The 13,015-nt window shown below is 56.0% G+C and overlaps 7 protein-coding genes across 10 annotated transcripts; 3 read left to right on the top strand and 4 right to left on the bottom strand.

Annotated features, from left to right (window-relative positions):
• Nucleotides 1–57: 57 nt before the first annotated feature.
• Nucleotides 58–2,028, bottom strand: H310_09215. Of its 2 annotated transcripts, XM_008875234.1 has the most exons (10): nt 1,688–2,028; nt 1,562–1,626; nt 1,402–1,516; nt 1,306–1,349; nt 1,209–1,251; nt 1,033–1,161; nt 700–978; nt 560–657; nt 219–513; nt 58–171 (listed from the first exon to the last, which is right to left on the bottom strand). In XM_008875234.1, the coding sequence occupies exons 1-10, from the start codon at nt 1,982–1,984 to the stop codon at nt 91–93; spliced, it is 1,446 nt and encodes a 481-aa protein (XP_008873456.1). In that variant the 5' UTR covers nt 1,985–2,028; the 3' UTR covers nt 58–90. The 2 variants fall into 2 exon arrangements, with proteins under 2 accessions (XP_008873456.1, XP_008873457.1); XM_008875235.1 differs by having other exon boundaries at nt 219–657.
• A 140-nt stretch (nt 2,029–2,168) lies between these two features.
• On the top strand, nt 2,169–3,476 carry H310_09214. 2 transcript variants are annotated; one of them, XM_008875232.1, is made up of 6 exons: nt 2,169–2,765; nt 2,819–2,872; nt 2,921–3,023; nt 3,072–3,169; nt 3,218–3,357; nt 3,404–3,476. In XM_008875232.1, the coding sequence occupies exons 1-6, from the start codon at nt 2,553–2,555 to the stop codon at nt 3,447–3,449; spliced, it is 654 nt and encodes a 217-aa protein (XP_008873454.1). In that variant the 5' UTR covers nt 2,169–2,552; the 3' UTR covers nt 3,450–3,476. The 2 variants fall into 2 exon arrangements, with proteins under 2 accessions (XP_008873454.1, XP_008873455.1); XM_008875233.1 differs by having other exon boundaries at nt 3,072–3,357.
• On the bottom strand, nt 3,429–4,585 carry H310_09213 (hypothetical protein). The gene is made up of 6 exons (XM_008875231.1): nt 4,451–4,585; nt 4,298–4,399; nt 3,980–4,249; nt 3,825–3,929; nt 3,672–3,770; nt 3,429–3,617 (listed from the first exon to the last, which is right to left on the bottom strand). The coding sequence occupies exons 1-6, from the start codon at nt 4,580–4,582 to the stop codon at nt 3,474–3,476; spliced, it is 852 nt and encodes a 283-aa protein (XP_008873453.1). The 5' UTR covers nt 4,583–4,585; the 3' UTR covers nt 3,429–3,473.
• Nucleotides 4,586–4,986: 401 nt separating this feature from the next.
• H310_09212 lies at nt 4,987–9,121 on the top strand. Of its 2 annotated transcripts, XM_008875229.1 has the most exons (14): nt 4,987–5,196; nt 5,246–5,383; nt 5,461–5,514; nt 5,570–5,704; nt 5,759–6,235; nt 6,310–6,368; nt 6,421–6,943; nt 6,994–7,461; nt 7,512–7,652; nt 7,705–7,917; nt 7,963–8,022; nt 8,070–8,237; nt 8,292–8,759; nt 8,808–9,121. In XM_008875229.1, the coding sequence occupies exons 1-14, from the start codon at nt 5,023–5,025 to the stop codon at nt 9,069–9,071; spliced, it is 3,342 nt and encodes a 1,113-aa protein (XP_008873451.1). In that variant the 5' UTR covers nt 4,987–5,022; the 3' UTR covers nt 9,072–9,121. The 2 variants fall into 2 exon arrangements, with proteins under 2 accessions (XP_008873451.1, XP_008873452.1); XM_008875230.1 differs by having other exon boundaries at nt 8,292–9,121.
• Nucleotides 9,114–11,511, top strand: H310_09210 (hypothetical protein). The gene is made up of 3 exons (XM_008875227.1): nt 9,114–9,258; nt 9,320–9,730; nt 9,776–11,511. The coding sequence occupies exons 1-3, from the start codon at nt 9,172–9,174 to the stop codon at nt 10,667–10,669; spliced, it is 1,392 nt and encodes a 463-aa protein (XP_008873449.1). The 5' UTR covers nt 9,114–9,171; the 3' UTR covers nt 10,670–11,511.
• On the bottom strand, nt 10,091–11,444 carry H310_09211 (hypothetical protein). Its single transcript, XM_008875228.1, has one exon. It carries the CDS (start codon nt 11,427–11,429, stop codon nt 10,818–10,820), a length of 612 nt encoding a protein of 203 aa, XP_008873450.1. The 5' UTR covers nt 11,430–11,444; the 3' UTR covers nt 10,091–10,817.
• A 331-nt stretch (nt 11,512–11,842) lies between the features above and the next one.
• H310_09209 (hypothetical protein) lies at nt 11,843–13,015 on the bottom strand. The gene has a single exon (XM_008875226.1). It carries the CDS (start codon nt 12,995–12,997, stop codon nt 12,200–12,202), a length of 798 nt encoding a protein of 265 aa, XP_008873448.1. The 5' UTR covers nt 12,998–13,015; the 3' UTR covers nt 11,843–12,199.

Genomic DNA, 13,015 nt, shown 5'->3' with positions numbered 1-13,015 from the left:
ACAAGGCGGCGGGAGCAGGTTTGTGTGTGTGTGTGCGAGTTCTACGTCGCTCGGTGGTTGGAAAAGCGAGAGTTGAGACGTCTATGAGAGTTACGGTTTGAACGAGCTGAGCATTTGACACCATGCTTGGGTGCCGTGGACGCCGTCTGTGATGCGGAACGATCCTGACGGCTACAAAATGACGAAAGATGAAGGTTAATTGGAGGAAGAGGACGCACGTGTCGGATGTCAAAGGTCGTGCTGTTCTTGGGGACGATCTGGAAATCGCCCCATGGGTACGCGACGGCCGGGCTCTTTGGGTCCGCCACGACGAGTCGGCCGTGCGTCGTGAACAAGAGCTCCTTGGACTTCTTCGTGAACAGCGACCCGTGGAGTTTCACATCGCCATGCAGCAGGATGTTCTCGTTGTTTTCCAGCATACACGTGGATGACGACGACGCGTTCGACTGCCTCCTCGCTGTCGTGTCAGTGCGCGACGACGGAGGGCTCGGTTGCGATCGGTTGTTGCGATGACTGCGGCACATTTATAGCGCAAGTCCTTTGATCTTTCAACACGTACAAGAGATGGAGGTCGGTCGGGCCATCCGCGACGAGCGCGGTCGCTCCAAACACGTCGTTGAGGACGTTGGCCAAGCTCCAGTTGGGTGACGCACCGTCCTGACGTTTATGAAAGGACAGCGACGTGACGCTATTGCATACCATTGTGGGCGTCGGCAGGTCGACTTTTTCAGGTACAACGGGCGGCGTGGCTTTCGAAATGTTGGGCCAGTCGATGCCGGTAAAGAACGGATGAGCCTGGATCGCGTCATAGTCGATGAGTCGGGCGTCGAGGTTCAGCACAAGCAGCTGCCGGATCAAGTCCCGTGCGGTCTCGGGGACGTGGGCCGGAAACTCCATCGTCGCGCTGTCGTGGGAAAGGATTTGTTGGAACGTCAGGAAATCGGTTTCTCCGCGAAATGGCGGTCGGCCCGTCAGCATCTATCCATGACGACCACGCCATGAGACACACTTTTGACGTTGATTCTCAAAGACCTGGAAGAGAATGCACCCCACGGCCCACAGGTCACTGCCGACGCCCACAGGCATGTCGTTCAAGACTTCGGGGGACAAGTACTCGGCTGTTCCGCAAAACTTAGTCGCGTGCTCATTCGAGTCCGTGAGCTAACGATGCGTGAGACAGATTGATGAACCGCGGGATGGCGCCGTACCGTGGCCGTCCCAAAGTCGGTAACTTTCAAATGCCCCTGTTCGCTGCATGGTCACACTAGTGAGCGGCACTCGATCGTATCAGTCGCATGAACCCACCTGAAGAGAATGTTGTCGGGTTTGAGGTCTCGATGAATGACTTGCTAAGAAGAGGAGAGTTGTAGCGATCGAATGAACATCCCCGGGAAGCTGTACGTTGCTGTGAATATATTGAAGCGCCACGATCAACTGAGCCATGTAGAACTGGACGACGGGAACGCTGCACGCTGTGTCAAGTAGACCTTGTGCTTTGGCCGCGTCGCGCTCTTTGCTGCACGTACCCGTCATGCAAGCGTCGACGATGCAAGAAGCGTACCATATATACGAGAGCAATTCGCCGCCACGGCACAATTCCATCACCATGTACAAGCTCTCGTCGTCCTGTGTATATAGTTGAGTCGGACAAACAACATCCACAAGCGTCGAGACGCCACAGCAGTACCTTGAAGCTGCAGTAGAACTTGACAATGTTCGGGTGCGACAGCTTTGACATCACTTGTCGTTCCATGACGACGAATGGCACTTTGTCATGCTTCTTGATGAATTCCTGGTCCATCACTTTCACGGCAAAGTTGGCCTTGGTCTTCTTGAATTGCGCATGGTACACCTTGGCGAACGAGCCCTGACCGAGCACAGATCCAAAGACAAAGTCACTAGGCGACATTCCAGCACGTGCTTGCGACGACGATGACGGCGCGGCTGAGTTGGAGCTGCGGGAAGGCGTCATCGCGCACACCATGGGAAAGAACGGTACTGGGCAGCGATCCGTGCGAAATCGGCAGAGGCCAAATTTGCTATATTATTACTCACGTCCGCCTGCAATCCATACAAACAACAAGATATATTTCAATTGCAAAATACCTTTCAAAATCGATATTGTGACTCACTTGATTTCAAAGGTTTTGCCAATGTATGTTGAAGCTGCGGCGGCAGGTGCAGAGTGTGGCAGGCAGTGCATCCACCTCCAACCACGCCGCCGCGTGAGGTGATGGATGCGAAGAAGCGCTTGACCAGAGCACCAGGCTGAGCAACGTGGCACAGAGAGCATTTCTGCCGTATCCTCAAGCAGCAAGCATCACAACCTCGCGCTATCGAAGTGAGGCAGCCCACGACATGGTACCGTCTCCTGCGGGGTATTCCTACCATCGACGACTGGAGCGCACTGTTCGGCAGTGCTATCGTCGCACTTGGGGCACTGTAGCGTGTGCGCATGGAAGTGGAGCGCGTGAAGACCTACGGCAGCAGCTGACCGTTCTTTCGCGGGCCAAGTTGTATCCGGATACCGTCCAGAGAGGGTGGTGGACAACATGGAGCAGTTCGTCGCGGCTGTGTTTGCCGACCGAGATGTGGTGTCGTTCTGCGGTCCTCTGCACAGCGCCGCGCTGGAATGGATGGTGTGGCTCCGCCCATCTGCAGCGAATGACTCGATGCACTTGAATGTGTACGTCCGTCGAAAGGAAGACCAGACAGATTTCGACGCGTTCGACTTGACTGTGACCGTCGATGTCCTTCAGAACCATGTCCGTGTCCTCGGGTCATTCGGTCGCCCTCTCAACCATCTCTCCCTTCCCAGATGAACGAACTTGGTGTGACAAGCGACCTGTCGTCGTTTGCGCTTTCCTTCAAGGTCCACTGATCGTGTCAAAGTTGCACTGACCGAACGTCTGCCATTTAGACCGCGCTCTCGGCACGTCGCAGTCTCAACGTCGACGAAGATGAAAACGGCGCGGCCGTCGTTGAAATCACGTATGTGTTTGGGCCGTCCCTTACTCGAAAAGGTTTGCCTACCTCGTCCTGGCCATCTCCATCACACCAGAGTCATGCAGGAATGTTTACCCTGCCGTCCGTCTCCAGCGCTTCCGTTCCGCGGCATGTCGTGGACCTCTTGCAATCGTTACGCACTATTGTCCACGAAACCACCGAGGTATGAACGTGCTCAACCCGACCATCGTGCTTCCATGAATCGCTCCAGGAACAAACGTCACGTCGGGCGCGACGATCAACGCTTCTCTTGTCCGCTGCCGCGGCCCCCATTCAGCTCGCAACGGCGGGTTCTCCGCTGCCCCATGCTGCAGCAGTCAAGCGCAAGCCCGTCCTTCCCCTCGGTGCCAGGTACACCATCTCCATGATTCCTCATCATCCACGATTCGAGTCGTAGGCGCAAAGTCACCCGAGGAGCCAAATTTGCAGACGATGACGAGTAATGACGTATTCGACACACGCAAGCACTAGACTTGGATTTCGCTCGAAAGGGGGCCGCGGCTTGTTCGCGGCGACTCGATCGGGTCCTCCTTGGGTGCCAACCCTTCCAATAGTTCCATCGCGCGCACGTGGTTGCGGAGCGCCGCGGAAGCGTACGCATTCCGGTTCGACTAGCACAAACGATTGCATGAAGTACAGAACCGCACGTGCCGCCAATCACGTACATCGTCCTTGACGGCCGGGTTCGCGCCTGCTTTGAGAAGCAGCGATACCGCGCCAACTTGGTTCTTCTTGGCGGCGACGATCAGCGGCGTCGAATGGTTCTGGAGCATATTGTTCCACATGACTGAGGACGACAAAAGGGAGAAGAGCGTTACTTTGTCTTGGGCGTTCACGTTGGCCCCGGCGCGAATTAACGCTGACACGACGTCTGTGTTGTCATGGATGCAATAGCATGCATGGTGCAATGGGGTCGACTGTTGCTACAGCCAAACGATGTGTGACACGATGGCAGGGTACTGGATGGGTGTACGTTGTTCAGCTCGTCGACGGTTGCCCCGTTGTCCAAAAGCACGTGCACTGTGGCCGCACACCCCGCCATTGCAGCGGCATGCAGCGGCGTGTTGCCGAATTGATTCTTGGCGTTGATCATGGACCATGACGATTGCCCGGTCGCTCGCCGAGGGTCTTTCGCTTTGTCATTCAAGTCTTCTTCCGTGTGCTGATCTTTGTATTGAAGCAAAAGGCGCACCATGCCTGGATTCTTGCGGAAGGACGCTTCGTGGAGTGGACTATTGGCGTCCTATAGCTGCAGACATGACAAAGACAAGTCGTTGCATGAGAGCAGTACGGGGGTGCGCAAGGCCGAAATATCCGCTCCTCCTTCCAGCAACGCTTGTGCAGTCTCCATGTGCCCACCCACAATGGCCGCAATCAATGGCGTTGACCCGTACTAGAACGTCACGACTCGATCAATGCTGAACACGAGCAAGGTCGAGCCCACCTGTGCACGCTGGTGAAAGTTGACATCTGCATTCTTGTCGTTCAGAAGCTGCTTCACTCGTTCGGTCGCCCCTTCCGCCGCGGCTTCATATAGCCACTCGGTCTGCTTGGTCACGATGCGGTTAGCGCTCATTTGGGCGAAAGAAAAAGTGTCAGGATGAGAAACTGCCGAAACTGCAGTTTATTGAATTTTCTTATTCGCCATATATAATTCTTCAGTATATTTAATTTAACAGAACATTACATGAAACAGGTCCATCCCGCTCCCAATGAAACTTACTTAGCAAAGACCGAACAGGCGATTTCATGGCCCCGATGAAAGCGTGAATGTCATATCCGATCTGGTGTTCGTCGACCTGGCGTCACTGCGCTGTTGAGCCATCGTGGAATCGTGTGGCATCAGCACCCACGGTCGGACTTTCTTTTTAAGGGAATTTTTTCCCATAAATTAAGGAAGATTAGGAACATGTGCTCAAGTGACTTCTCCCTGAGCCCTTTTATCCGGAGATCCGGATAGTGGATCGAATCGGTTTCACATTGGGACGCGTTGGAAGGGCAGCCGCGGCAGGCGGCATGGAAAAGCTATGCCAGCAGTACCATGCAGAAGACGTCGGCCGCATACTTCTTCAAGCACAAGATGAATTGCGAAGCATGCGCGAAAAGGTCCACGAGAACAACAACCTGGACGTGAACCAGATCCATGCCATTCTCGAACGAGCAGAGGCCGACTTGCGCGCGAAAGCAGAAGTGCGTGGCTCCAACTCCTACGATAGTTCGTGAGAAAAACGTCTGGTAGATCGTGCTCAATGGCGTCGTGAATAACTCGATGAAGATGCTGCCCGCAATCGACGCCCCAGGTGGTCAAAGGTACCTGTCCAAGTTCTCGTCCAAGCTGGCGCAAAAACGGGACCTCGCCGCGACAATGGCACGTGAAGTACGTTTCAAGCACTTTCACGAATTGTCGTTGACAGTACCGTGCATATCTGACCTCGCTTGCCTCTTCTGCTGCAGAATACATACGAACCAGGTTCTCCAACGTATGGCCACGACACGTCCTACCGAGAGGTACGTGAATAAAAGGGAGAAGCAATCCGAAAGCCCATGTCCAAAATGGCTCTAGCATCCCAGTTTGAGTGGTCCCATTGAACCAATGGAGCGAGATCGGACTCCAGGACGACGTCCGGTCGGTCGGATCGTCAAAGCTGGGTCCCTGGTCAAGCATAAAACCACGAAACCCCGCCGGATTCTGCCCAAAGTATGCGACTCGACCGTATCTGTCACGTTGATTCGAAGCTGCCGCCGATGGTAGATGAACCGCTTGGATCCGACAGCTCCACCCCCCGCCCTCCTTGACGACGACGCTCGCGGTGGGGTGCACAATCTTCTCACTCGCGGCTTCTTGCCACCATCCGTGGACGTCACTCCCGCGTTTACCCACGGCACGAGCGTGATTCAAAACACCCGAGTAAAAATATACGACCGAGCGTCCCAGCCCGTCAAGTCCATGCCGTACACGAACCCGTCGGGCTTCAACATGGCGTCACTCAAGTTTGACATGGTGACACCGACTCCGCCCACCGTCGCAAACGTCCCGATCAACCAAGGAGGGGACATTCCTCCGTCCAAGACGTCCATTCCCACACCGATCGACATTACGTTCGACGGGCATGCGAACAACGCAGTGCCGTTTCGACCAGAGCAACCCAAAGGGGGAAACGACCCGTCGGGAAAGGATTGTGCGAGTGCGGACGACGGTGCCGGAGGCAACGACTCCACTTCGATTCACGTATGCATGCAACCATGTCAGGCGTCTGGCCGACACTAGGACGCTTCAGGCAGTGGTCCCTAACGACGTTGTAGAACTTGCGGCGAAACGTGGAAAAGATTCGGGGGTACAACGAGCTCCTGGACACGTACAGGTATGGCGCCTCGGCGCTTCGACAGAGATAGCGCCGACTTGTGTGTTGGTAGTTTGCACCAGTTCATCATCCGCAAAGGCAAGACGCTGGCCGACACGCCCGAATTTATTTCGTTCCAACGGACTACCGAAGACTTGTGGGGCAGCGTGTCGAAATCGATCCAGGAACTGGAAGCGATGCTGACAAACTACTCGGTTCCGTTGGCTTACGTGGATGGTCAAAAGCTGATGAAGATTGCCGCGATGGACGGGACGGCTCGCGGAACGATGGAACTTCTGTCGTGCATTCTCAACATGGACGAAGTGAGCTCACTCATGCGACGGCCGGGTCAGCGCTTCAAGGGCAAGTCGGGGCCGGACCTGGCGGCGGTGCTCCTTCAAAGCGTCTGGCGCATGTACATCACAAAGAAACGACTCAAGAACCACCACGGCAACGAAGATGCCGCAGTCATCCAGCGCATTTACCGATCGTATCGTTGCTTTAGCCAGTTGCAACAACGTCTCAAGTCTGTACGGGAGGCGGATTTGCGGATCTGGGATGCCCAAATGCAGCGCTTCCGCGCGAATTGGGACTCGGTACGCCATGAATTGCACCCGATCCGCTTGACGATGGCATCGTAATGTAGATCAAGATGCAGCGTCGAGTCGTCGTTCATGTGCCGTCGTTTTCGTCCGAGGAACGAACCCGCCTGAAGATGGAAAATTTTTCGATTCAGCAAAACCTCCAAATGGCGCGCATGTGTGCGATCGCAGATCCGAACGTCGACATCATTTACATTTCGCCATTCGAGCTGTCTCCCGACATTCAAAAGTACCAAGTCCGACTCCTCCAACTCGGTGGAATCGCCGACCCCCAGACGCGCATCCGCATGCTGCACCCCGAGAACGTGGACCGGTTTCCAGAGCACTTTTCGTTGACGACCGTGCTCTTGTACTCGCCGCACTGTCTCAAGAAGATCAAGCGGTTCGTTCGGGGCAAAGATGCATACATTGTGACGGGGAACGTTGGCCCGGAAGACAAGCGGCTCGCCATTGCACTGCAGCTTCCGCTCCTCGGGATGGACCCGGACAAGGCTCTGCTCTACGGCACGCGGGTACGATCGAGTTTGCTCGATTCCAGCTAACTCGGAGGTGGTGGTGGTAGTCGGGCGGCAAGCGCATTTTCATGGCGGCAGACGTGAATATTCCCATGGGGGCGCACGACATTTACGACGAAGACGAGCTCATTCAGAGCTTGAGCAAGCTGATTGCAGCCGATATCGACCAGACCGAGTGGCTCATCAAGGTCCTATGATTCTCTGGGGATTCTAGCACTGGCTGAAGCGGCTGCGCCTTAGATCGATGCGGATCAGTCCAACACTGGCATTGCCAGCCTCAACGTGGACAAGATGCAGAGCGTCGCCAAATTCCGCGCCGAGAAGCGCGAGATGAAGCACGGGGCCGCCGAATACTTTCAACAGCCAGACGTCCGCGACGCGGTGTTGCGAAGCGTGTACAGCGAGCTGAACGAGTCGTACTTTGCAGCAAACGTCACGCCGTGCTTTCCTGAAGTATTTTCCATCTGCAAGCATCATGTCTTCACGCGTCCTTGTCAGATGTATGCGTCCTGGGCGGCGATGCGGCCGATCGCACTGCGCGTGGGGGTTGTGATTGAGGTGCTCGCAACCCGACTCCACGTGCTCATAGTCGTGCATTGGGCTAGGCGTATCCAAGCAAAGTGCTCAGCCACGTCCGCACTAACATCTTCATTGAGCCGTCCGGCGGCGTTCACATTACGTCTGCGCACGACGTGTTCATGTGCCCAGTCAACAAGCACTTGCCTCAGTGCGCAGTCTTTCCGCAGTCGTCCGTTCCGTATCAAGCGATCCGCGTACGCGCTCTTGCGTCGTGGCATGGGCGTTTCGATTGATCTACTCATGTGTAGGGCGCGTCGTTGGCAATTGCGAGCTCGATGTTTATCAAAGGCATCATCGGGTACGCCAGCATCGATTACATCAGCTTCGCCGACCCCAAGGCCATGGTGAGCGGTCGCCCGCGGCAACGGCTGTGGGCCATGCAAGTTGTCCCGGGTTTGACCAACACGGCCGTGTCGTTCGTTATGTTTGCATTCCTATCGTGCTCCCAGTTCAACCCCATCACGGGCAAGAGCCACTTACAAGTCGCACCCGCGCCCGTCGCCACACTCTCGACCGCCAATGCCCCCATTACCCCGACCCAACAAGAGATCGCGACGATTCTGAGCCCACCGTCGTCCGCGGCAGCTGCGTCGGTGTGTGGACCAGAGCGCACGTACATGGTCCTCGACTACATTTACCACCCCAACATGGCGACGCTGCAGTTTGCGACATTCTTCAACACATGCCGCCTCCATGGCGTCAGCTTCGATCTCCAGGTGCAGCATTCTTGAGCGTGATGGTGATTGACTCATGATGTACGACAGAGGGCGATTGGGGCGGCGTACATCCTGGCAGACAGCCTCACAGCAGGCGTCGTTGGTCTCATATGCATTGGCGAAAGCGACAAGGAGGCATTCCGAATAGCCCGGCAGGCCGTGGAGCTAATTGGAGACCAAGTCGGTGTCCAAGCACTGCCGAATTCTCTGTCTGGCGAACGCCTCGGCAACTTTCCCCATTTACTCGCCATTGTGCGCAACAAGAGCGACGATCCTGCTGCCGCCGACAGGAGAAAGCGGCGAGGGAAGTAAGGTCACACCAACATGAAACGTCGTTCTCGTTTCTTCACTCCTGTACATCATCCGGATAAAGAAATTGGATCCGGCAATTCCCGTGGCATTCCTGGGAGTGATGGGAATCATGGCGTTGCCGATGGTGTCGTCGGTGGGATGCCTGCTGCTGAGCCTTCGCGCCGACGCGCTTGTTGTGAATACAGACGTACGTACCATCCACGCATCTACCTAGGTGGAAGCAAGACCCACTCACGCATGGTATCTAGGTCAACCGGACGTTTGACCTAACGAGGCACATCGTCCGGCAAGTAGACGACATTTCGTTCCGAGACGAGAACGGGCCGGTGGCAACGTACACATGGGCAATTCCGCTGACCTTTCACGACCGTTTATCGTACATGAGCGCCAAAACCGATCGAAACATCGCGTGTGAAGTCGTCCAAGGCTCGCGGACGCCCGTCATGCAGCTCTACAACGTGCGGTTGCCAACGCCAGTACTCAAGGGAGCAGACGGGTTCATCCGAATGACAGCATACTTCACACGCATGCTCACACCGTTGCCTGCTGCGATCAAGCAAAGCGAGAACCAGTTGGTCGTGTTCCGTGCACCGCACTTGCTCCCGTCGCCGTACCCGACCGTCACCCAAACCACACGAGTCAAACTCCCGTCGAGCCACGTACATCGTCGAATCCCTCCATCCAACCCATCATGTCTCCATTAGATTGAGAGCCATACGCTGTTGGAACCCGTGGCCGCAAACGGCTCGACCTTGACCTTTGGACCGTACCAGTCGACCCCCGCCGAATCTCCGACCATCCACACGCCGTTCACTGTTCATTTCATGCACAACGAACCCTTCTTGACCATGACGTCCGTCGTAAAGGAAATCCAAGTGTCCATGTGGGGCCGCGTGACGACGGAGGAAGTCGTCGACGTCGAACACACCGGTGCAACCCTCGTCGGGGGCTTCTCGCGCTTCGACTACGCTGAACACCGCGCCGTGTCGGCGTCGTTCCGGTCGTTTGTGGCTGTCTTGCCGGAACACGCAACCAACATCTATTACCGCGACGTGATCGGCAACATCACAACGTCCCGCCATCACCCAACGACCGGCCGGACGGAGCTCGAGCTGCACACGCGATACCCGCTCTTTGGCGGATGGAGGACGCAGTATTACCTCGGGTACTCTGTTCCGACGGCGTCCGTGCTGTTGCATGCCAACGACCAGTACCGCCTCGAAGGGGTCCTGTCGACTTGTGTCGACCATGCGGCCGTCGACAACCTCACTGTCAAGGTGATTCTCCCCGAAGGCGCGACGAACATTCAAGTGACGGTGCCATTTCATGCCGAGATCGCGCGCACGACGCGGCATTCGTTCCTGGATACGCCGGACATGGGCCGTCCCGTCGTAATCGTCAAGATGACCAACGTCGTGCCAGCCCACAACGACGCCCCGTTCACCATCACGTTCGAGTACCCGAGTCACTTCATCTACCGGGAACCTGCGCTCGTCGTGGCGGCGTTTTTTGCGTGTTTCGTCGTATGCATGGCCGTCGTACGCATGGCTTCGATCTTCACCGCGGTCCAACGTAAGCCACTGGCGAAAACCGAGTAGAATATGATGCGCTTTCACGACCGAAGCGTGCATGTCTCGGTTCAAGCCGTCGAAAGAGAAATGTAGTGGGTCCTCCCTTGTCGGGAATACGTTTGTTTGTACGGAGGTAGTGGGCACGACGATGATTTTCTGCATGCTTGTACCTTACTTAGAGCTGGTTGATCTCGCCAAACTCAGAGTAAAACGTGGACATGGCCGTGGATGACTTCGTTGCGTCCGCGGGGTTGAGCCACAGCCGGCACTTGTCGTACGGGGGCGCGTACAAGTGCAGTGTGATGGCGTCCGTCGTGTCGCTGGGGTTCCCAATCTTGTGAAGGCCGAGGGAGTCGTCCATGTACGTGACCCCTTCCGACACAAACGTTTCCGACGTTTGTTCGAGGCTCGTGCCGTTGTTCCAGTATCGAACTTCGTGCACCGTCCCTTGGATGTGACGGACCCAGCACCCGTCGGACGGGTGGTCGTGGATCGGGCTGTACTTGCCCTTGTTCCAGCACAACAGCATGAGGGCGTACGTTTGGTTGTCTGTCGCGATGAGGTTGCGTGTGTAGTTTCGGGACGGGTCAAAGTGCGCATAGCGCTTGAGTTCGTCCAAGTCGGCGTGCAACGAGGCTAGGGCTTTCTTGATGTCGTCCTTCTTGTTGAGGGGAAGGCGTTCGTGGTGTTCAAACTCGGCTTCGATCGCGTGGACGAGCTCTCGCAGGGTCAATCCCTTGGTCGAGGAAGGCGGCGTGGGGGTCGTGGCGGCGACGATCGCGCTCATCTGCGTCGCACAGAGGATGTTCGGTTGTGGTTCTCTGGCGTTTTGTCGCAAGCTCATTTTATTCGACATCACTTGATATTTGTATCCAATTCAATGAAAACATGTTCGTGACAATGCCAAAGCTTCAAACCTTCGACGTTGTGACGGGGGATGTGCCAAGTTCAAGTTAGCAATCCGCGGCAGAGGGGATCGGCGCGGCCCCAGCTGGGGCGCGAAACTCCACAGCCATGGATGTGGGGACTTTCTTGATGCTGTGGCCGTCCGCGCTCTCCGCCAGTAGACTCGGCGTGCGTGGAAATTGTTCGAGGCGCACCGTGGGAGCGCACACGTAGGCGAGAATTTGGCACCCCTCCGAGTTTTGTCGCAATTTTTTCAGGTCCCCTTCCCGTCGGATATCCGATTCCTTGGTGCATATGACTTGCAGTAAGGCAGGTTCTACTTGAACCTCTTTCGCGGTGGGCAAGCTAAATGGATGGTCGCGAGGGTGCTCGCGAAGCCGCTCTCTGCCACGTCGGCATGCAGCAGCGCATAGGATGCAGCGAGTTTGCGAATCAAGGCGCGAGCCAGCAGGTTCAGAGCAGGAATCATGCCGCCGTGTGTATCAAGGAAGAATTTTTCGATTGTGCTGTCGACCTCTTGCGTGGCAAATCACTGCGCGGGGCTTGATAAATCCTCGTCAAATACTTCAGCGCGTCGGCATCGCCCCTGCAGACTCGATCGGGCGCGATGGATCGCCGAAACTGTTGAAAGGAAAGGTCGTATTGTACATCTTACACATGGATCTCGGCACTCTCGAGTTCCGTTCGTCGCTGGCGAATGAGTTTGCATGCAGCTTTGTGCTGCGGCCAGTCGGCGGTTTGGTGCTCTTTGGTGCAATACAGCGCCGCGTCACAAGGACACTTGAAGAGGGGCTTCGCGTCGACCGGCTGGGTGCTGGCGCCGCAAGTGCGGCAACCCAATTTGGCTTCCACGGGAGGTTGCAATGGCTGGAAGAATATTTGCTCGAACGTGCGCGCAATGTTGGCCAAAAACGTGAGGATCATCTGCTGTCGCATTTGCAGCGTCAGCCACACGTCGGCTTCGATGAGCACGTTTTGGTCAATCTTGGCCTTGATTTCGTCGAGAACATTGATAGACACGGACGGAAGAAGCGACTGGATTTGCTGCTCAGGGTCCTTTGGGTCGATAAACGCCAGCGCGACGGTATCAAAGGTGTTTCCGGAAAACGTTGGCATGCGATTCTTCGCCCGAAGGGCCTTCAAGTACGCCAAATCCTCCGCCGCGCAGTCGAGTCGAGCACGATTACATAGAAGCCGGACCAGCGGTTTTCCTTCGTCCGCAAGCAACGTCGACAACGTGAGCTCTGGCGCCAAAAAATCGGTCGCCTTCATTTCACTCGTCGGCGGTGACAAGGGCAAATCTGGCGATGCATTTCGCAGCATAGAGAGCTGACCGGCGTAGGGCAGACCCAAGAACCATTTCATGAAGGTGGCTCCATGGGCATCCCAGAAGCGCAAGAGGAATTCGCCTTCCGTCAAAGGAGTTGATGCGGTGGTGGACGACGCCATACCTGTCGATGGACTGGT

This window comes from Aphanomyces invadans, assembly GCF_000520115.1.
Source record: "Aphanomyces invadans strain NJM9701 unplaced genomic scaffold supercont1.20, whole genome shotgun sequence".
Taxonomy (NCBI): domain Eukaryota; phylum Oomycota; class Saprolegniomycetes; order Saprolegniales; family Verrucalvaceae; genus Aphanomyces; species Aphanomyces invadans.
The sequence above is the reverse complement of the archived record's forward strand: the minus strand, read 5'-3'. Positions and strand labels throughout refer to the sequence as shown.

Coding starts and splice junctions, on each gene's coding strand:
- H310_09214 (XM_008875232.1), top strand. CDS start 2,553: ATGGAGCAGTTCGTCGCGGCTGTGTTTGCCGACCGAGATGTGGTGTCG. Junction 3,170..3,217: donor TTGTCCACGAAACCACCGAG/GTATGAACGTGC, acceptor GAATCGCTCCAG/GAACAAACGTCACGTCGGGC. Junction 3,358..3,403: donor GTCCTTCCCCTCGGTGCCAG/GTACACCATCTC, acceptor TTCGAGTCGTAG/GCGCAAAGTCACCCGAGGAG.
- H310_09210 (XM_008875227.1), top strand. CDS start 9,172: ATGGGAATCATGGCGTTGCCGATGGTGTCGTCGGTGGGATGCCTGCTG. Junction 9,259..9,319: donor CGCTTGTTGTGAATACAGAC/GTACGTACCATC, acceptor CATGGTATCTAG/GTCAACCGGACGTTTGACCT. Junction 9,731..9,775: donor TCAAACTCCCGTCGAGCCAC/GTACATCGTCGA, acceptor TGTCTCCATTAG/ATTGAGAGCCATACGCTGTT.
- H310_09213 (XM_008875231.1), bottom strand. CDS start 4,582: ATGAGCGCTAACCGCATCGTGACCAAGCAGACCGAGTGGCTATATGAA. Junction 4,400..4,450: donor ACTTTCACCAGCGTGCACAG/GTGGGCTCGACC, acceptor GTGACGTTCTAG/TACGGGTCAACGCCATTGAT. Junction 3,930..3,979: donor CCGTCGACGAGCTGAACAAC/GTACACCCATCC, acceptor GTTTGGCTGTAG/CAACAGTCGACCCCATTGCA.
- H310_09209 (XM_008875226.1), bottom strand. CDS start 12,997: ATGGCGTCGTCCACCACCGCATCAACTCCTTTGACGGAAGGCGAATTC.
- H310_09212 (XM_008875229.1), top strand. CDS start 5,023: ATGGAAAAGCTATGCCAGCAGTACCATGCAGAAGACGTCGGCCGCATA. Junction 5,515..5,569: donor ACGACACGTCCTACCGAGAG/GTACGTGAATAA, acceptor AAATGGCTCTAG/CATCCCAGTTTGAGTGGTCC. Junction 7,462..7,511: donor CTCTGCTCTACGGCACGCGG/GTACGATCGAGT, acceptor TGGTGGTGGTAG/TCGGGCGGCAAGCGCATTTT.
- H310_09215 (XM_008875234.1), bottom strand. CDS start 1,984: ATGGTGTGCGCGATGACGCCTTCCCGCAGCTCCAACTCAGCCGCGCCG. Junction 1,252..1,305: donor CCCGACAACATTCTCTTCAG/GTGGGTTCATGC, acceptor GTGACCATGCAG/CGAACAGGGGCATTTGAAAG. Junction 514..559: donor CCGACCGACCTCCATCTCTT/GTACGTGTTGAA, acceptor AATGTGCCGCAG/TCATCGCAACAACCGATCGC.
- H310_09211 (XM_008875228.1), bottom strand. CDS start 11,429: ATGAGCGCGATCGTCGCCGCCACGACCCCCACGCCGCCTTCCTCGACC.